The sequence below is a fragment of the Callithrix jacchus genome, chromosome 9, assembly GCF_049354715.1.
Source record: "Callithrix jacchus isolate 240 chromosome 9, calJac240_pri, whole genome shotgun sequence".
Classification (NCBI taxonomy): Eukaryota; Metazoa; Chordata; class Mammalia; order Primates; family Cebidae; genus Callithrix; species Callithrix jacchus.
In genome coordinates this window covers 87,744,869-87,762,809 of record NC_133510.1, presented here as the reverse complement: position 1 = coordinate 87,762,809, position 17,941 = coordinate 87,744,869, and the positions used below count along the sequence as shown (strand labels likewise).

General features: G+C 31.3%; 1 protein-coding gene across 15 annotated transcripts in view; it reads right to left on the bottom strand.

Annotated features, from left to right (window-relative positions):
* LRRIQ1 (leucine rich repeats and IQ motif containing 1) overlaps positions 1-12,682 on the bottom strand; it is a 208,868-nt gene extending 196,186 nt beyond the window's left edge. For 11 of the 15 annotated variants that reach the window (XR_004728920.3, XR_004728921.3, XR_004728924.3 and 8 more), the window contains exons 1-6: positions 12,623-12,682; positions 10,489-10,647; positions 8,206-8,317; positions 3,953-4,044; positions 2,625-2,742; positions 1,842-2,065 (exon numbers count right to left, since the gene is read on the bottom strand). Coding sequence is in view for 11 of the 15 variants with exons in the window: in XM_035257156.3 (XP_035113047.3) it covers positions 1,842-2,065; positions 2,625-2,742; positions 3,953-4,044; positions 8,206-8,317; positions 10,489-10,620 (678 nt within the window). In the remaining 4 variants the exon portion in view is untranslated. Of the gene's footprint in view, positions 1-1,841; positions 2,066-2,624; positions 2,743-3,952; positions 4,045-5,182; positions 5,317-8,205; positions 8,318-10,488; positions 10,648-12,582 lie in introns of all 15 variants that reach the window. The other 4 variants (XM_078338073.1, XM_035257158.3, XM_035257159.3 and 1 more) reach the window with 4 other exon arrangements.
* Between the last annotated feature and the right edge of the window lie 5,259 nt (positions 12,683-17,941).

The window sequence follows — 17,941 nt, the reverse complement described above, 5'->3', positions numbered from 1 at the left end:
AAAGCCAATCAAAGAACAACTAAAGAGAAATATAAGAATGATCTCATGATTATTCTTTTGTTTTGTTTTTGGGATAGGAGAAAATTGAACATGCTTATAAACAATAAAAAAGGAGAAGATGATAGGGGTGTCTCAGCATATTGAAAAAGCAGGGGTAGGTTGAAAATGATAAAATATAAAGTAGAGGAGGAAAAGCTAAACTTTGGCAGAAGGAAGAAACCTTTCTTACTGATACAGGCGGGAAGGCCATTAATAATTAAAAAGAAGATGAGTACGGATGTTGATACTAAATCGCTGTGGAATTAAAAGGAAAAGAAAGTTTGCAAAAGTTTAAGGCAAAAAAATGTTATGTGATTATTTAATAATAATGGGGGAGGAGGAATTGGGTATAATTCTTAAGTGATTTATGATTGCTATTTTGGAAAAAGGAGAGGCAGCTAACAAAGAATCCAGGAAAGAACTACTGAAAGAAAGTAAATTATATATTTTGAGTCAATCATAAAATTGTGGACTAGTCCCACTGGAAACTTTTAAGCTCCAAGGCATAATAAAGAACATATTTAGTAAATCATTACACCTAACAATATTGCATTTTCTTAAATCATAATTTTATCATAAATTGCAAATGTGTTTTGAAAAATAAGCCATAATTCTTTGAGGGTGAGATTTGGTATTAGATCTCTTTGGCATCATCTAAGCACACAGCTGAATGCTTTCCCCTTAAGGTAGTCAGAAAATTTTGATCATAAAACAAATAAAAATGACAACCCTAGTGAACAGGATTGAAATCAGATGTTTTCTAAATCTGAAAATACTACTAACACTCAATAGCAATTATGTATTTTAACACAAACCAGCAAATACTTTTCCAATAATCATTATATTCAATCCTATTTTGAAATATTTTTTAAAATGCTTTGGATTTCAGAAATGACTATGTCATTCTGGTCTATGGGAAAGAAAACATAAATAAAAGAAAAGATTCATATCTTACTATTAGAAATAGTCATGGCATAACTGGTTCTACAATATTACAATTACTTTTAATGTGTTTATATTTTTACATAGTCAAGAAATGAAATGTACTCAATATACAGGACTAAAAAACGCTGAAAAAGCTAAATGTTCTTTATACGCAACACTCGGGAACCAGCAAGTTCTGGATAATGTATATTTAATCATGAAAGACAGATATTTTCCAAATATTCTGATGACCTGCAAGTAGGGTCCTAAAATCCACCAGATTCTTGATACCGATATACCACTACCATGACCTGATTGTGTGGACCTCCTAGGGTGAAAAAAACCAAGAACACATACAACAGAAATAAAAGAGCACAAAACTTCACATCCAAAATTTCCAGTTGGAGAAAGTAGCTTAATTATGAAGGTGGGGCACAGACTGTCACCTAAATGGTTGAACTACTTTTAAATATGTTTTACATAATATGTCATATGCCAGACCATGTAGCATATGACACACTATGGAAAAAGCATGCTCAATAATTTTTCATTGTTTTTTCCAACGTTTAGAATGGTATAAAGAAAAACAACAGTTCATATTATAAATTTCAGACTATCCAGGATGGCCCTTGAAACTTCACAGACTCCACTGGCCCCCAAGATTAAAAATGTGTCTGAAGTTCGAATGAATTTCAATTAAAAACTCCTGATAAAGGAGTTTATATTAAATACTGTTAATTCACAGTCAATTTCATCCTCTATCAGAAAGTAATTAAAAGCCATACTATTAAGCTCAATCTACACCACAATCCAAATATCAATATTCTTCAGAGGTAGCTACTGATTTTTTAAATGTATGAAAAACAAGAGCAAAATACCTTCTGAATATTCTCTAATTTCTTTTTTTCAACTTTAAATTGTTCCATCCAGCAATATCTCTTTTCTTCTTCTTCTTGAAACTGTTTTTCTTCTCTATCCTGCTGAGCTTTAAGAGTTTCTTTCTCTTTATCTTCTAGTTCCTTCTGTTTCTCTTGCCAAGCCTCAAAAGACTGTCTACATTGTTCTTCCACTTCACAGTATCCAAAATTTATATCAGCATCATCTACATTAATGATGAAAAATAACATCATTATTTGTAAGATCAAAACTGCCAAACTAATTCAATTTAAAGTATAAAAATAATTTTAAAGGGAAAAAATAATGTCAACATATTCCCAAAATGATAACATGCAGCAATAAAATACATTGTTTAATATACATGGAAATTCTACTGAAGTAAATAAAGTCACATAACTTTCCTTAAAATATTCCACAAAACTTATGCAAATAAAATGTGTGTGTGTGTGTGTGTGTGTGTATGTGTGTCTCATTAAGAAATAGTTAAGAGATAGTGAAGAGATACTAAATAAAATCAGGGACAGTCATATCTATTGCAATCAGTGAACATGTGGAAAAAATTACTTAAATCAAGTTAATTTAGAAGGCATAGAAGCCTATGAGGGTATGTAATTGAATAAGTATAGCAAAGGCACAATAATTTTAAAATATTGTAATTGTTTTTCTAAATATCAAAAGAACAAAGAATAACTGTCCAATTTTTTAGATAACTATGATCAATAATATAAAAATTTAAAAACATATAATTGAGCAATTTAATCTACCTGTTAAAACATGTTCATCCATAGGCAAGTCATCAGGACCAGACTCAGAAACAAAATCAGGACTGGCACGATTGGTTTTACTTCTAATAAATTCTTCTTTTTCTATTTCAGATAATATCTAGGAGATTAAATGAGTACCAATGATTAAAGAAAACCAAAATAGAGAGTAATGCTGTCATTTTAACAATACATTAAATATTTCTATGTATATACTAAGAATTTTAATTTACTGCAGACTTCTCTCAAATAAAAATCTGTAGCACATTGATAATTATTCTCTTTACAATGAATAAAAAATTTTTCCCATGCAAGCATAAGTAATTCTTATGTTTTTCAGAACTCTGCCTTAATATTATTTAATATTATTCTACAATATTCAATTAAACTGTTTGATAAGCACTTCAAAATGTTTCTACTGATGTTTTCCTTTTAATATATTTCTATTTTTCTGACTGTAGTGACTGTTCACATACACAAACTTTTTATATATTCCATATGATAAGAGAACTACACTCTAACCTAAATTATATGTACATCATTTATATCAATACTTATCTGTAATTTTATTTTCACCATACTTTAGTTGGAAAGATACAAGATATTTATTCCAAGGAAGTAACAGTATAATAATTTAAAATTAATATTTCAAATTTGTGTTACCAAAATACATTCAAAAGAGTAAAACATTCAAAAAAATGAAAGAGATATAAGCAATTTTCAAATTATGTTAAACATGTCAGGGAGGAGGGATACAGTTAGATAAAAGGAGAGAAAGTTGGATAAAATGAGAGGTAAAAATCAATCTAAAAAGTGAATCTCTACAAGAGACTTTCTCTTAAATACATTTGTGGGGTTTTAACTTAATAAAATGATAGGCTCTCCTTTACTCCTATGTTTCAAGTAAGTTTTTCTTGTATTTGTTTTTAAAAACTAGTATACGATATTCTAAATTTATATTTTCTACAGAGTAAAGTCTCTGCTGGAACATAGTACAGGCTTAAGAAGAAGTACATTAGAGTATATTCATTATTTTCCTCAGAATTTTTGGAAAACAAAAATTGTGTAATATAGTTCTACTGTTTTATCTACAAGCACATTAAATTGCCAGGTATAAATGGCTCAAGTCACCACTTTCAATATTCTTGAAGATTGAAATATGAGTGTTTTTATATTATATGCCAGAGAAAAACATAAAACCAAAGATGATTTGCTTAAAAATAATTTTTAATATTTAAATCAATGAACTGAAAATCAGCAAAGCATCATCCTAAGAGAGAAAATTTCTAATTGTAATAGTGAATACTTCAAGTCAAATATTGAATATATACCTTTATTAATTGCTCTGAACTTTCTTCATATCCAGTTGATAGTCCTGTCCTTAAATGCATATGATTATTAGAAACTGCTCCATAACTACAGCCTAGAGAAAAAAATTATAACTTCAAATATTAAAGTACAATGCAACATGTCAAAATATCAAACCCTTTCATAAGTTTTAATCTCAAAAAATTATCAGGGTATATTGTTGATCAGTAAGGGAAACTCAAAACAACAGAAAAATAATAAAGAATAAACAATAGAGGAAATCTGTTATATTTACTCTAAAAATAAAAGTCATAAATTTCTAAAGCACTGTGACTCTTTATCACTTCCCATATTCTAGTGCCTTTAGTTTTTTTCCCAGGCATAAAGAATGATGCTTTGCTTGACAGTGCAATGACACCTTGATTAGAAATCAACAAAAATTCAACTCTATCTGCCACAAACCAGAAATATGACTTTGCACAAGGTATTAAAAACACTTTAATAAGAATATAAATAAAAAATATTCCCATTTAAGTGAAGAGAAATTATATTTCTTATTTTATGATTTGTTGAATTTTATAATTTTTTAATTAACTGTGCAGATGTAATTATGTTTCTTTTCTTTCATTCATTCTTTTCTTTTGTTCATATGTTATAACATAGTGACGTTTCCTAATAGTAAACTAACTTTACAGAGGACCATTCCGCTGGCTGATTATTCACACCTATTTTTTCAGATATTATAGATTTTCTTTTTCCTCGAATACCTATTCACTACCTTTCTGGCATGCTTTCCTGTGTGAGAGGTCAAAAAGAAAAAAATGACATCATCTAGATTCCTTTGCAGATAGGTTTCTGAGAGTGATTTAGTTTATGTTCATAAATATATTTATATAAACTCTTTATTTTCATAAAATATTATGTCTAAAGAGAGGCAGGTGATGATATTTATATGTCTATGGCCCAGAATGTGGTAGAAGGAGCTCTGAGTTGGGAGACAGGAATATATAGTAGAGGATTAATGTCTCTGAACTTCTTAAAAGCAGACAGTAGCTTCTGATGCAGCCCAGTTTTACAATATATGTGGGGTTTGTTCTACACCTTAGATGTTTAGACTAGAGACGGTTTCTTCAGTCTTATTAATAATTCAGATATTTATTGTAGCAGATAGTCCCAAAAGATGTTTCTTCCAAAGAAGCATACCTGGTGTACATACCCTGTATAGTTCCCTCCCACATAGAACATAGGCTGACCTTGTGTGACCAACAGGATGTGGCAGAAATGATGCATGATGTCTGAGAAGAGATCATGAGAAGCCCTACAAGGTTCCACCTCGGTCTCTTGGTAGTTTGCTGTAGAACACTCCTCAGAATCTAGGTAACATGATCTGAGGAGTGAAAGCCAAAGAGAGAGGCTACGTATAGTATAGGTGCCACCACTTGAAAGCCACATCTGAATTCCCCAGCCAACAAGTGGCATCAAAGACCAGCCATTTTAATGAGCTATTTTGGATTTCTAATCCAGTCAAGCCTTCAGATGACTACAGACTTAATCAACGTCTGACTATAAATTCATGAAAAATCCAAGCAAGAACTGTTCAGGTGAGCTCAGTGTACCAATGGGAACCAAAATTATAGTAATAAATTATTTTAACTTTCCAACTTTGTTTCACAATAGTAAATATTCAGAACATCTTTCCTTATAAAAATAAACAAAAAACCTTACTGCCTAGAGTAGCTAGCAACTGTTTTCGCCAACTGAGAACTCCAATCAATACATCTATATTCATAACACAGCAATAAATATTCAGCACATCTCTCCTTATAAAAATAAACAAAAAAAATTACTGCCTCAAGTAGCTAGAGTGTCTGTTTTCTACAACTGAGAACCCCAATGAATACATCTATATTCATAAATTAAACTAGCCTTCTAGTTTCTTTTGTCTATGCTCTGCTCATACAATTGTGATCTGAAATATACAGCCTTTAGAAATAAAGTATTTTTGCTCCTTAATGGGTTTTAAGAATCTAGTTGCAAAATCTTTCCTAGTTTAGCAATATTTGAGAAATCTCTTTCCACCTCCTTGCCATATTATTGATTTAATTTTTTTCAATTTTTCAAATAATTTTGATAATTTGTTTCTTTGAAACATTAATTAAATTAATTTTAATTTCATTTAATCTATCATCCTGTGTAATAAATAATGTAATATTTTAAATTAATAGTTCATATAATAATGAATACATACATAATTAAATTATTACACAGGATAATTTAAATTAAACTTCAATAAATTCCAATTTAATAAATATTAGTAATAATGTAATAAACTTATAATAAATTAAATTATAAATTACAATTTTAATTTAATTATTTGATAAATTAAAACAATCTTAATAATTTATAATTTAAAATAATTAATTCTAATATAAATTTAATAATTTTAAATAACCATTTAATTTAAATTTTTGGGGAAAATCATTTTTTTCATTGTGATGATCAAATCTCTTGTATAAAGTATAATCTATTTGATCTTGTTAGAGATCAAATTAGATTAGATTAGAGTCATATACAAGATCTCATAATTTTCTAAACCATTGCTGTAACTGTAGTTGTATCCCAATTGATGTAACTAATTTCTACAATTGTGTTTCCTTTGATTTTTTTCATAGTTAGGCTATAAATAGGCTGTATCACTGTCAATGCATTTATATATTAATTGTTTAAACCATAAATTAAAAAAAATAAGCAAATCATGTCATTAACATTCCTCAGAATTCAATCACAGATAATCACTGTCAAGATATACAGTAAATCTTTACATAGCAATTCATGATGATGTTCTGGACAAAAATCTTGGAGCCACCTTCCTCTCTTCATTTTGTACCAGTCCTCCAATATATCCTTTTGTTTCTTTTCACCTTAAAATAGTTTCCAGAATATGACCATATTTCTTCCTGTCTACTCAAACCACTCTCATTTCTAATCATATTTCAATAGTCTTGTAGTAGCTTGACTACCTCAAGGCATATTCTCTACACAGTCAACAGAATGATTGTTTCCAAATAAGTTAGATATTATCATTGCTTCCTCAAAATCCCTTATGTATTGAAAATAGAACACAAAGTCCACAAAATGGTTTAGAAGAGCCCTATATCATGTAATCCCTTGTTTTCTCAGATACAACCAGAAATGTGTACTTAATGTAATTCAAACACATTAAGTCCACTCAGTGGGCCTTTATACTTCCTTCTTTCCAGAATACAGGCTTCCTAGATACCATGTGGCTCAGCTTTACATTTATTAAGTCATTGCTCAAATACCACCTTGACATAAAGACCTTCCCTGACTATTTAAAATAGTAAACTCCAGTCTCTATCTCCTTAGATTTTTTCCCCTTCATAGCAGTTATCACTATTGAAATATTGCATATTTGTTTATTATCTTCCTCCCCACACTGTAACATTAAAACAGAGGAGCGGAACCTTTGCTTGTTTTGTTCACTGCTGTATTCTCAGTGACTATAACACATTCTATCACAAAATAATATTTGTTGAATGAATATTAATATCTACATTGTAATTTATACTAATATTTACATAAATGCCATCCAATTTTAAAATAACTTTTAACACATCATGAATATTTTTGTCATTAAATATTTATCTAAGTCATTGTTAAAAATAGGTTTATTATTCAACAAAACAAGGTCTTGTTGAACATTTAGGTTGCTGACATTTCTCAATATAAACCAAGCCAAGATTAATTCTAATTAAATCTTTGATCTTTCCATTAGTCTTAGAATAATTCCAAGAAGCAAATTTGCACAGTTCAAGCAAAATACTTTTGGGCTTTTCATACAAATGATTATATTTGTTCCAAAAAGATGTATATACTGATACTGCTAGAAGAGTTTCATGATTAGTTTTATATTCTTTAGTGTAAAGTAATAGGATGTCTGGTATTAATTAGGACTGGGGAAATAAAAAATTGATGGTATTTACTGAAGACATAAGAAATATAGTAAAAAAAAATTTTGGTTTTTTTTTTCATAATTAGGCTACACATAGGCTGAACTATGTATAGAATGAACTAAACCCAACTCTATGAACTAAACCCATCAATCCAATACACTATAGGTATATTAGAAATACACTAAGTGCATACACATGTGCACAGTAAGAGATAAGAATTTTAAGCAATTTAGTTTTCTAAATTATAATTTGTTTATACTTACAGAAAACTTATCTGCCAGATAGATGAAAACAGTACTTACTTAAAATATCAGTGTCTTCCACGTCCTGAAGAATGAGCTCTTCAACAGTTTTACTCCTGTTCTTTATAGTGTTAATACAATGAAGAACTGACTCTGGTAATTTAACTGAATTCTAAAAAATTGAATGATAAAAGAAACTGTAAAACCATTTATTATCAAAATTATGTGTCAAATATTTAACCCTTTATTCCACATCAAAAATCTTGACCAAAACATGTAAATAAAGTCAAAGGGTTCCATATAAAGAACATATTTCAGACAAACATATTTGGCTAAAGTTTGCTTTTAATTTTCAGGTGGTTGTGCATTTCTAGAAAATCCTAAGAAAAGAGTTACCTACACATCAATTTCGTTAACTTTATTAGAGGTGGTTTATTTTTGAGTGCCCTCAATAGTAGTATACATTTTGACTAATTCCAACTTCAAATAAATATTATCAAATGTTAATCAAAACTGCAAGATTATTTTTCAAAACATTTAATGTAAAACTAATACCAGATATAATTATTTATTACATTCAAAACTGGCTTTGTGATTATCATACACAAATTTAGTCACATTTGTGAGCTGTTACAAAATATCTACCAATATAGCCTATGTAAATCAATTTGTAAATTTTCTAAATAACCAAATATATTGATATACAAAATGTGAAAATAAATTCCTTCCTCCATAAATACCATGACTAGTTAGAAAATATAATGCAAATAAATAATACTGTTAACAACGAAATACTTGAAGCATCTAGAAATGATTTTAATAATAATCTTGAAGCTACATATATTTACATGATACAAAACTTCATTGAGGGACCTCAAGCATGGCATGAATGAAACAAAATGAATGTTTCTATATAGAACATGATATGCACCTGCTTTTCTCTAACTAAAAACAAATAGTTTCTGCCATACTAGGTTTTCATGTGTTTAATAGGATTTTCAGCCAGTTTATTTTCTCTATCCTAATGAAATTCAGCGTTTAATTTTGAGAATAAACATCAGAAAATGAGAAAATAATACCTTTCTCTTAGTACTACAGAAAAGCACGTAAAATTATATGTCATAAAATGAGTCCTGATACAGTAGTGTATTAAAAATATTGACAAAAATAACTCTACTTTTACAACATCTGTCCTGCATTGAAATTTCTATTTCTTGTTTAATTAAGAAGTCTTTTAAGCTACCTGGATTATATAGATTATTATGTCCTATGAAATATAATTTATAATCTCTACATCCTTAGTTAATAATTTCTTCCCCTAGTTATAATATTTACATTGATTCTGAGGAACATAAATAATTGTGAGCTATCTTAATTGAAAGAGAAGGGCTTTAAACTTTTCTCCTTCCTTTAATATAAAGAAGTACAATAAAATATAATAAAATCCATTGTCCTGAGGGATTTTGTATTCAAATAAAGAATTTCAGATTTTTTTCTCATTTAAATTAACTCTGGATAAAAGACATAATAATGTAACAAAATTAATTTTTCTAAAAGCAATAGGTAGGTTTAGTGCAATCCTAATAAAATACAAAGTGAAATTATTGTATGAAATCTTTAAAAATTTTTTTTTAAAAAAAAAGCTCGGCTAAGATTTTAAAATGGTAAAACAATGTGAAGAATTTGATTCATACAATATTTAAAAATATGCAAAGTAGGAAAATAATGAACACAGAAACAGAAAAAATAGCCTTGGACAGATTATATGTACAATAACTATCCATAAGTCATATAAGAAATCAATTGAAAAAAAGCAGATTAGTAAAAAAGAGACACTGGAAATATTAGCTCAGTATGTGCAGAATATTTTCAAATTAGTTCTACATTTCATAAATTCCTGAGAATAAATTCCAACTGGATTAAGGATATTGGTATAAATGAAGAAATCTATGAATAAACTGTGTAAGCATATAAACATTGGTAAAAATACACAAATAGAAGGATAATTTGTTTTATTCCAAAAAGTAACCATTTTGATAGGTCAAAAGATATCATATACGTTTTTCTTTACAAGTAATCTAATCATGTTGAAATGTTCATAATTAAGTAAAAACAAAAATCAAAATACAAATATGTGTATATTATAATCCCAATTTTACAAAGATGCACATCTAGCAATGTGGACTTATAGGTGACTCTATATATTCAATATAATTTACATTTATATCAATTGTTTATAAAATGCTTCTAAAATATGAGAAGTATACAAAACATCCTAAGAAAAGTAATATTTCTCTTGAAAACCCTACTCCTGTTAAAAAGGTTCAAAAGTGCAATACTTACTGTATCACTATCATCACTCTGGGTTTCTGATTTTGAATCACTCTCAATGTCCTCATTTTCCAAGGAGGAAATGCTGAGTTTATCCAATTCAGCATCTATTTCTGCTTTGAGCTTTGCATCATCGTCATCCATTATTCTTCATAATAAAACACAGAACCGCTTAAAAAATGAAGAGGCTCATATGTCACTAAAAATTATATGTTCTCTAATTTGTCATACCAATCCAACATATTTATGTAAACATGTTTTAACAAACTTTTATCACATCTTATTATGCTTACACCAAACATTGTTTTATCTCTTCACTCATTCTTTTTAAAATTTGACTATGAAGTGATCAACTGTAATAGTACCCTAATACTCTTATTGATTTATATATTTATATAATTGTACCATATATAATAAACATCAGAATTGTTTAATAAGATTTTTGTTTGTTATTTATTTCAGTACACATATTTCAGTATGCATGTATGCATGAATTGCAGTGTAATATGTGTTTTGCTAATGTTCTGTTTGTTGTTTTTCACTGTTGGTCTTAGTCCCCAAAAGAGTTTGAAAAAGTATTAGTCAGCTATCGTTTTATCTTTCATGGCACTAGTTTAAACTTTTTTTTTTTTTTAATTTCCTGTAAGGTCTGACCTTTCCACCTGTCTTCTTTTCTTCATTCCTTCTCTCCATCCGCTTTCCCATTCATTAATTCCTCCTTTCACTCTACTCAATCATTTTAAAATCAATTCTACTCACAACCACCTCACTCGAAAAAATAAAAAAAGAGAGCGAAAAAAGAAAGAAAAACGAAATGAAATGAAACGATACTTCAAACAGAACCAGGAGAAATCGTTATCCAGCAATGGAACCCTAAATGCAATTCGAAAGCTTTGTTAGAAGGAAAGTTAGATTATTTTTTTCTATGCCTACAATGCAAAATACACAGGTGTATTAAACGTTATGTAGAAAGAGAAGCAGGAGAGTATGGTGGAGGTGAGTCATTCCCTTTATATGACTCTGTTCATTTACTGGCTCATTAGATCACCCCTGTTCAATATTTGAACATTTACGCAAGTTTAAATTTTCTAGTACCAACGGTTTAAAAAGAGAAACAGGTGAAATTAATTTTAATAATATATTTTATTTATCCCAATATATCCAAAATATTTCAACGTGTAATCACAAATTAATTATTAATATCAATGCAAAAAGTTTACGTTCTTTCCTTGCACAGGAATATTTAGATATTTGTTGTGTATTTTACACCTGCAGCACATCTCAATTAGGATTAGCTGCATTTCAAGTTTTCAGTAGCCACCTGTAGTCAGTTGTTACTGTATATGACGTGCAGCCATAGATGGATCTCACTGTTATAAATAGGCTACATTAAAGTGCTCTAAGTTCATAACGAATCACTTGGAGTTGACTAAAGCTGCCAAAAGTAGAAAAGCTTAAGAAACTCCATCCTTCAACCCCTATAACGAAATGGGAGAGAGCACTTTGGGAGGCCGAGGAGGGTGGATCACGAGGTCAAGAGATCGAGACCATCCTGGTCAACATGGTTAAACCCCGTCTCTACTAAAAAAAAAAAAAAATTAGCTGGGCACGGTGGCGCGTGCCTGTAATCCCAGCTATTCAGGAGGCTCAGGCAGGAGAATTGCCTGAACCCAGGAGGCGGAGGTTGCACTGAGCCGAGATCGCGCCATTGTACTCCAGCCTGGCTAACAAGAGCGAAACTCCGTCTCAACAAAAGAAAAAAAGAAAGAAATGGGAGAGAAATCTACTTTATAAGGGCATGTACATTATTTATTACAAAAAAAGAAAGGGTGGAAAGGAGGGAGACAAGAAGGGAAGGAAGGAAGGAAAAGAATGTCAATTGGTTTGTGGGTAACGGTGAGTGAGTAAGCATCGAATGCTCCCCACATAGCCAAGACAGCTCCTTTAAGCTTTGAGTGAGCTCCCCAAATCTCCGGAACTGAAGGGAGCCTAGAGCTTCGCAGAGTCGCGCAGCCTTCCCCGGAACCGCGGTCTCTCCCTTTCCCCGGAAGCCTGACCCTGGCAGAGAGGGTCCCGGCTCGGCCTGAGTTCCCACAGCTGCTTCACCTTCCCGAGTATGAATCCCGGTCTGGAGGGCTCAGCTCACCCCTCGAGCAGCAAGATTCCTCAGCTTGTTTGTAAGGCAGCGTCCATAGCCTCGAAACACAAGAGTATCCATGGCAACAGCCAATCCCAAGGAAGAGAGACCGGTTTTTTTCCTTACAGGTGCTCCAGAAGGACAAACTATCTCGCTTCTAAATTGAACGCAGCATTTCAGGGGCTGAAGAACTTAAGTGTTTTTACAGGTAGATTTTAATATTTAAATACTTTTGGAAAATATTTAATGAAATAAAATTTTGTTATAATTACCCAAGAAGATGTAACTTCATCTCTAAATTGTTTAAATTGTTTCTTAGATACCTATATTTATTTTTCCATCTAGTGATTTGCCCATGTATAAGTTGTACATTACACAAAACCTTAATCCTGAACAGTGATTTGTGGGACCTAGAAGTATAGAGGAGAAGGCAATAAGTTGTTTGCCTTCTATGACAACAGCTTTTTAAGAAAGAAAAAAATAAAAAATAATAAAATAATAAATCAACATCAATCAATGCCCATCAAAAACCTCTAACTGAAGGGGTGTGGGTGTGAAATTTGAAAAATTATTTTCTGGAACTATTTTACTGTAAAAATATTGACAGATAGTATTTCTTTCTTTTTTTAATTGCATTTTAGGTTTTGGGGTACATGTGCAGAATATGCAAGATAGTTGCATAGGTACACACGTGGCAGTGTGTTTTGCTGCCTTCCTCCCCTTCACCCACATTTGGCATTTCTCCCCATGCTATCCCTCCCCAGCTCCCCCCCCCGGCCCTGCTGTCCCTCTCCTATTCCCCCCGATAGACCCCAGTGTGAGCAAAGAATATGAACAGACACTTTACAAAAGAAGACAGATAGTATTTCAATATAAAGCCTTAATTTCTAAGTTTATGCCATGCTATTTGATATTAACATAATTTCTTGGTTTTTTGTGGAGCAAACATAGTTTACAAAATAACATTTTAATTAATAACAGTTTTTACTTTAATATTCTTTTAAAGTTTTCAAACAAGGCATTAAATTCTAAAAGGAAGTAGTCATAATTGTAAAAGATATCTGCTATAAAATAAGTAAAAGCAAGTATTTCATTGAGCCTCTGGAAATAAATAGACTACATTTCCTGGTAACAATACACTTGAATTGCATCAACATTAGAACTAATAATATAAAGTGAGAAGTTAATAGACTTTTCATATTAAAAGCACATATATTAGGGTCCTTTTTCAGAAAGATAATTTAAAAAAATAATAAACTATTCTTGGTTTCAGGTCTAATTAAATTCAGAGTAGTCTGTGCTCAAATGGCCCTTGTTCTTTAAGTTTGGTTTGATTGCTGATTTATAGACTATTATAATTATTTATTTTTTACTGTTTTCTTAGAGATAGTGTTTCTCTCTATTGCCAAGGCTGGAGTGCAGTGGTACAATTATAGCTCACTGTAACCTCCAACTCCTCGACTCAAGTGATCCTCCTTCTTTGCCTCCCAAAACCCTGGGATTATAGGTATGAGCTACTGTGTTGGAACCTCAAACTCTTCATCTAAAATAGATTTTCATATTGTGTTGAAGTTCACATGTAAGAATCTTAAGATTAGTTTTATTTGTGATTACTATTCAGACTTCTAAAAATTATAAATTCTTTAATAATCAATTTAAAAAATAATTTTGAATAACTGGTTTTTGTAATCAAATAATTTTGGAAATAATGCATTCGTTGCTTTTCTTCATTGTTTATCAACCATGTAGCATTTAGAAGTCCATTTTAATAGCAGTCTTCCTAGAAATGGCAACTTCAGATTGATAACTTCAGATTGAGTATGCTAGTTTGCCTATGACCCTTTAACTTGAATAGACGTTTGTTTCTTTTGAAACATGTTAACTTCATTTTATTTAAATTTTGAAAACAACTTGTAGGTGTGGTTGATTTATAGCCTATTGACTAAACAATGCATATTTCCTTTAGAGAGCACATAATAAATATTTATTGAGAGAATGAAAGAATGAGAGATAATTGTTCTTTGTTATCTGGCAAGAATAATATTTCTTTGAAAATGTTGAGTAATGAAATCATTTTAGTTTATACCATTTTTCAACAACTGCTTTATTCTTTATATGACAGTGATATAATTTAAATATCCCAGAATATTATTCTCGTCTTCAAAATAACTGCTAGCACGTATTTCTTTGTTTAATTTTCTTGAGGCACGGTGATATTGAGTAAAAGTACTTTAATATGTATCTCATAGTGCCACCTATGGTATTCTTAGACCTCTCCTTCTCTTGTACCACTTTTGTGTCTCAAGCCTTCAGATTCTCTAACTCTTTGTTCTCCCTCCCAGCAGCTGTCGTGACCAAGCACTTCACAGAAAATTGAGAATTTATCACCTTCCCACAGTTTCCATCCCATTCCCCATCCTCACATGCATGACTCTTGTATAATCTTAGTATTTCTATACTGAGATATGGTATAACAAGATTCATAACTTACATCATGCCAGGCATTGGGCTAAGTGCTTTACAAACATAATCTCATCCAATTTTCACAACATCCCTTTGAGGCGTGTACTATTATAAGCTGCATTTACAGATGATGACACTGGGGCTTGGGAAGGTTATTGAAACTGTGGTTTATATCGCTGGATTCAAATCTCATCTCTGCCATTTATTAACTTAGTGATCTTTGGCAAGTTATTTTGCCTTCCTGAGTCTTTCTCTAATAAGGAATCAATTTAAATGACACATTGTAGCATATGAAATAATGCCCAGAGTTTAAGGACATAGTTTCTAAAGACTTAAGTTCCAACTTTGATTCTTTGGTTTTCCCAATGCTGGCAATTCTATTTCCTACTACATCTCTCATATTCTGATACTGTTTCCATCCCCGTAGCCATTTTGCAGTTTAGACCACATTTTTCTCTTATGAACTAGTGCATTAGCTTTATAAATTATTTCCCTGTCTTAAGTGTATTTTCTAATTTGGTTTCCACATTTTTTCCAGAATTATGGCTCCCTATTACCTTCAGAAAAAAAAATCTTTAGTAAAGCACATGAGATTTGTCACAATCTTCACCGAATCTACTTCTTTTACTTTATCTTTCGTCTCTTGCCACGCTGATCCGTGCCTCCTTACATCTCATTATAAAGCTTGTGAACATAGTGTTCCCTCTGTCTTGAATATTTCCTGCCTCTCTCCCATTTTTGTCTAACTAGAACCTTCTTAATCCTCCTTCAAGAGTCCTCTCAAAATCATCTTCACTATGAAACTTACCTATTTCCTTTCTTTCCTGTCCTCACCTCAACACATAATTCAGAGTCAGCCACAGGTTTTAATATTTGATTCCTTGACGTTCTCTGAGTTATTCATTTGTGTGCTCCCATCTTTTGGAACTTAGAAAGAATATAAAAAACAAAAACAACAAGCAATTAGAGTTTATTAAATTAAGGAAAAATTGTACCTGTGAATAGATTAATGATTCTAAGTTGTCCATTTCTATGGCATCTCTGCTGTTGAACCATCAATTAACTAGTCAGGAACTGAACAAAAGAAAGGACACATCCAGACCTTATCTAATTAAGTTGGAAACAAATTCTCTGTTTATAGCAGAAGAAAATGTAGATCTTTCACATTACAACTATTTATATAAGAACTGCACTTAAGGTATCTGAATCTTTGTGTTGACACATCATTCTCCTCATTGACATTGTTTCCAGTATGCAGAGCTTGTGGCTGAAACAGTCAACACATGACCATCTCTTCTTACCATTCTTTGTAAACATAGTCATGGGCTTCTTTGTCTTGTTGCTTGGATACAGTTTGCTGTGTTTTAACCTTGTAACCTTGAACTACTGTTTTGAAATTACCATAAACGTCTTCCTTACCACGTTGCCTACCTTTGATCTTACTAAGTTCTCACTCCTTTTGACTTCTACATCATGTAACACCATGTTATGACACCATGATCTAGAAATGTCTTTCTCTATTGGTTTCCATGAGATCATGCCTTGATCATCTTCTCAGTTTGTAAAAATCTGCTTTAACAATTTCAAATTATTAATTGTATCATTTCATTCTCTACCATCAAATCTCTGCCCATTTACATCTATAGACAATCCATGTTCTCTTTCATTCACACCCATTACTTTGATTCTCCATGGCTTTCAAGGCTGTATAGCCTATGCTACCCGTTTATCTGAACTTCATTTACAGTGCTTATGAGACATAACCCATATATATATACTTTACCACTTCAAATTCAATTGTGAAATATTAAATTTATGAATTTTTCTTTGAAACCATTTTCCCAATTTTTAAATTTCCAGGGATTACCATTATTCTTTTATTTTCCCATTCTATAGGAATCTTTCTAATTGTCTTTGTTTTCTACAGTAAAGCATATTAAAACTTTGTCCAAGCTCTCTTTTTTCCTAATTATCTTTTGTAATTGCCCTTTTCTGACTGGGCATTTTGTTTGGCTGTCACCACTCTAATTATCTTCTTTTCTTTATCTGGGGTACATGGTTGCCTTCAACTGAATATGAGTATTGCTGTGGGACCAAGTCTGTGCTGGTGGAATATCAACAGAAGAGAAGTGTACAACTTCAACCTGACTTGCTTAAAAGATGCACCCCTGTGTTTACTCATCCTCTTTTCTTTCTGCTAGCTACAAAAGATGCCACCGGGAGCCAATTTGGAAGCACATATTGAACAGGCCAGCATTAGCCCCAAGTTTCTACATGATTTCCTAGAAGAGAATCGATTACCTACTAAGGGATAAATAAAAGTTTCCCTCTATATTTGGGTCCTTTGATAAAGCATTTCAGCTTGACCCTACCTAACATGCTAATTATTACCACATCAACACTCAAGTCCATGCCTTCAACAGTTCACATCAGAGTTACTTCTGAGCTTTCTGGTTCATTAATCTCCATTCTCTTTCTCTTCATAGACAGAGGCCAAGACCTTGTGCCTATCTTTTTCTTCAGGCTGTGGGGGAGCTTTCCACATGCTGCAGTAAATAGAATTTGAACTGAAAATGTAGATTTAATGCATCTTTGAAATAAACTGAAATAAAAATCAGGCAGTCTTTCTAACTGAGTGTCCCATCAAAACATGCCAAACATTAGAGGAATGAAGGAATAAGACAATAGGATAGAAAGTAGAAAAAGCAAATGACAGCAAAAAAAAATTCAAAACATAGGTAGAATATGTAACCTGTAGTGACTCCTCAAACTGAGAAGAACATTGGGAGATTTTAGGAGGAATATGATTTATGATAAAGTAGGGAAGGTAGTACATAGACTAATGTAGACATCTCTTATTTTTCT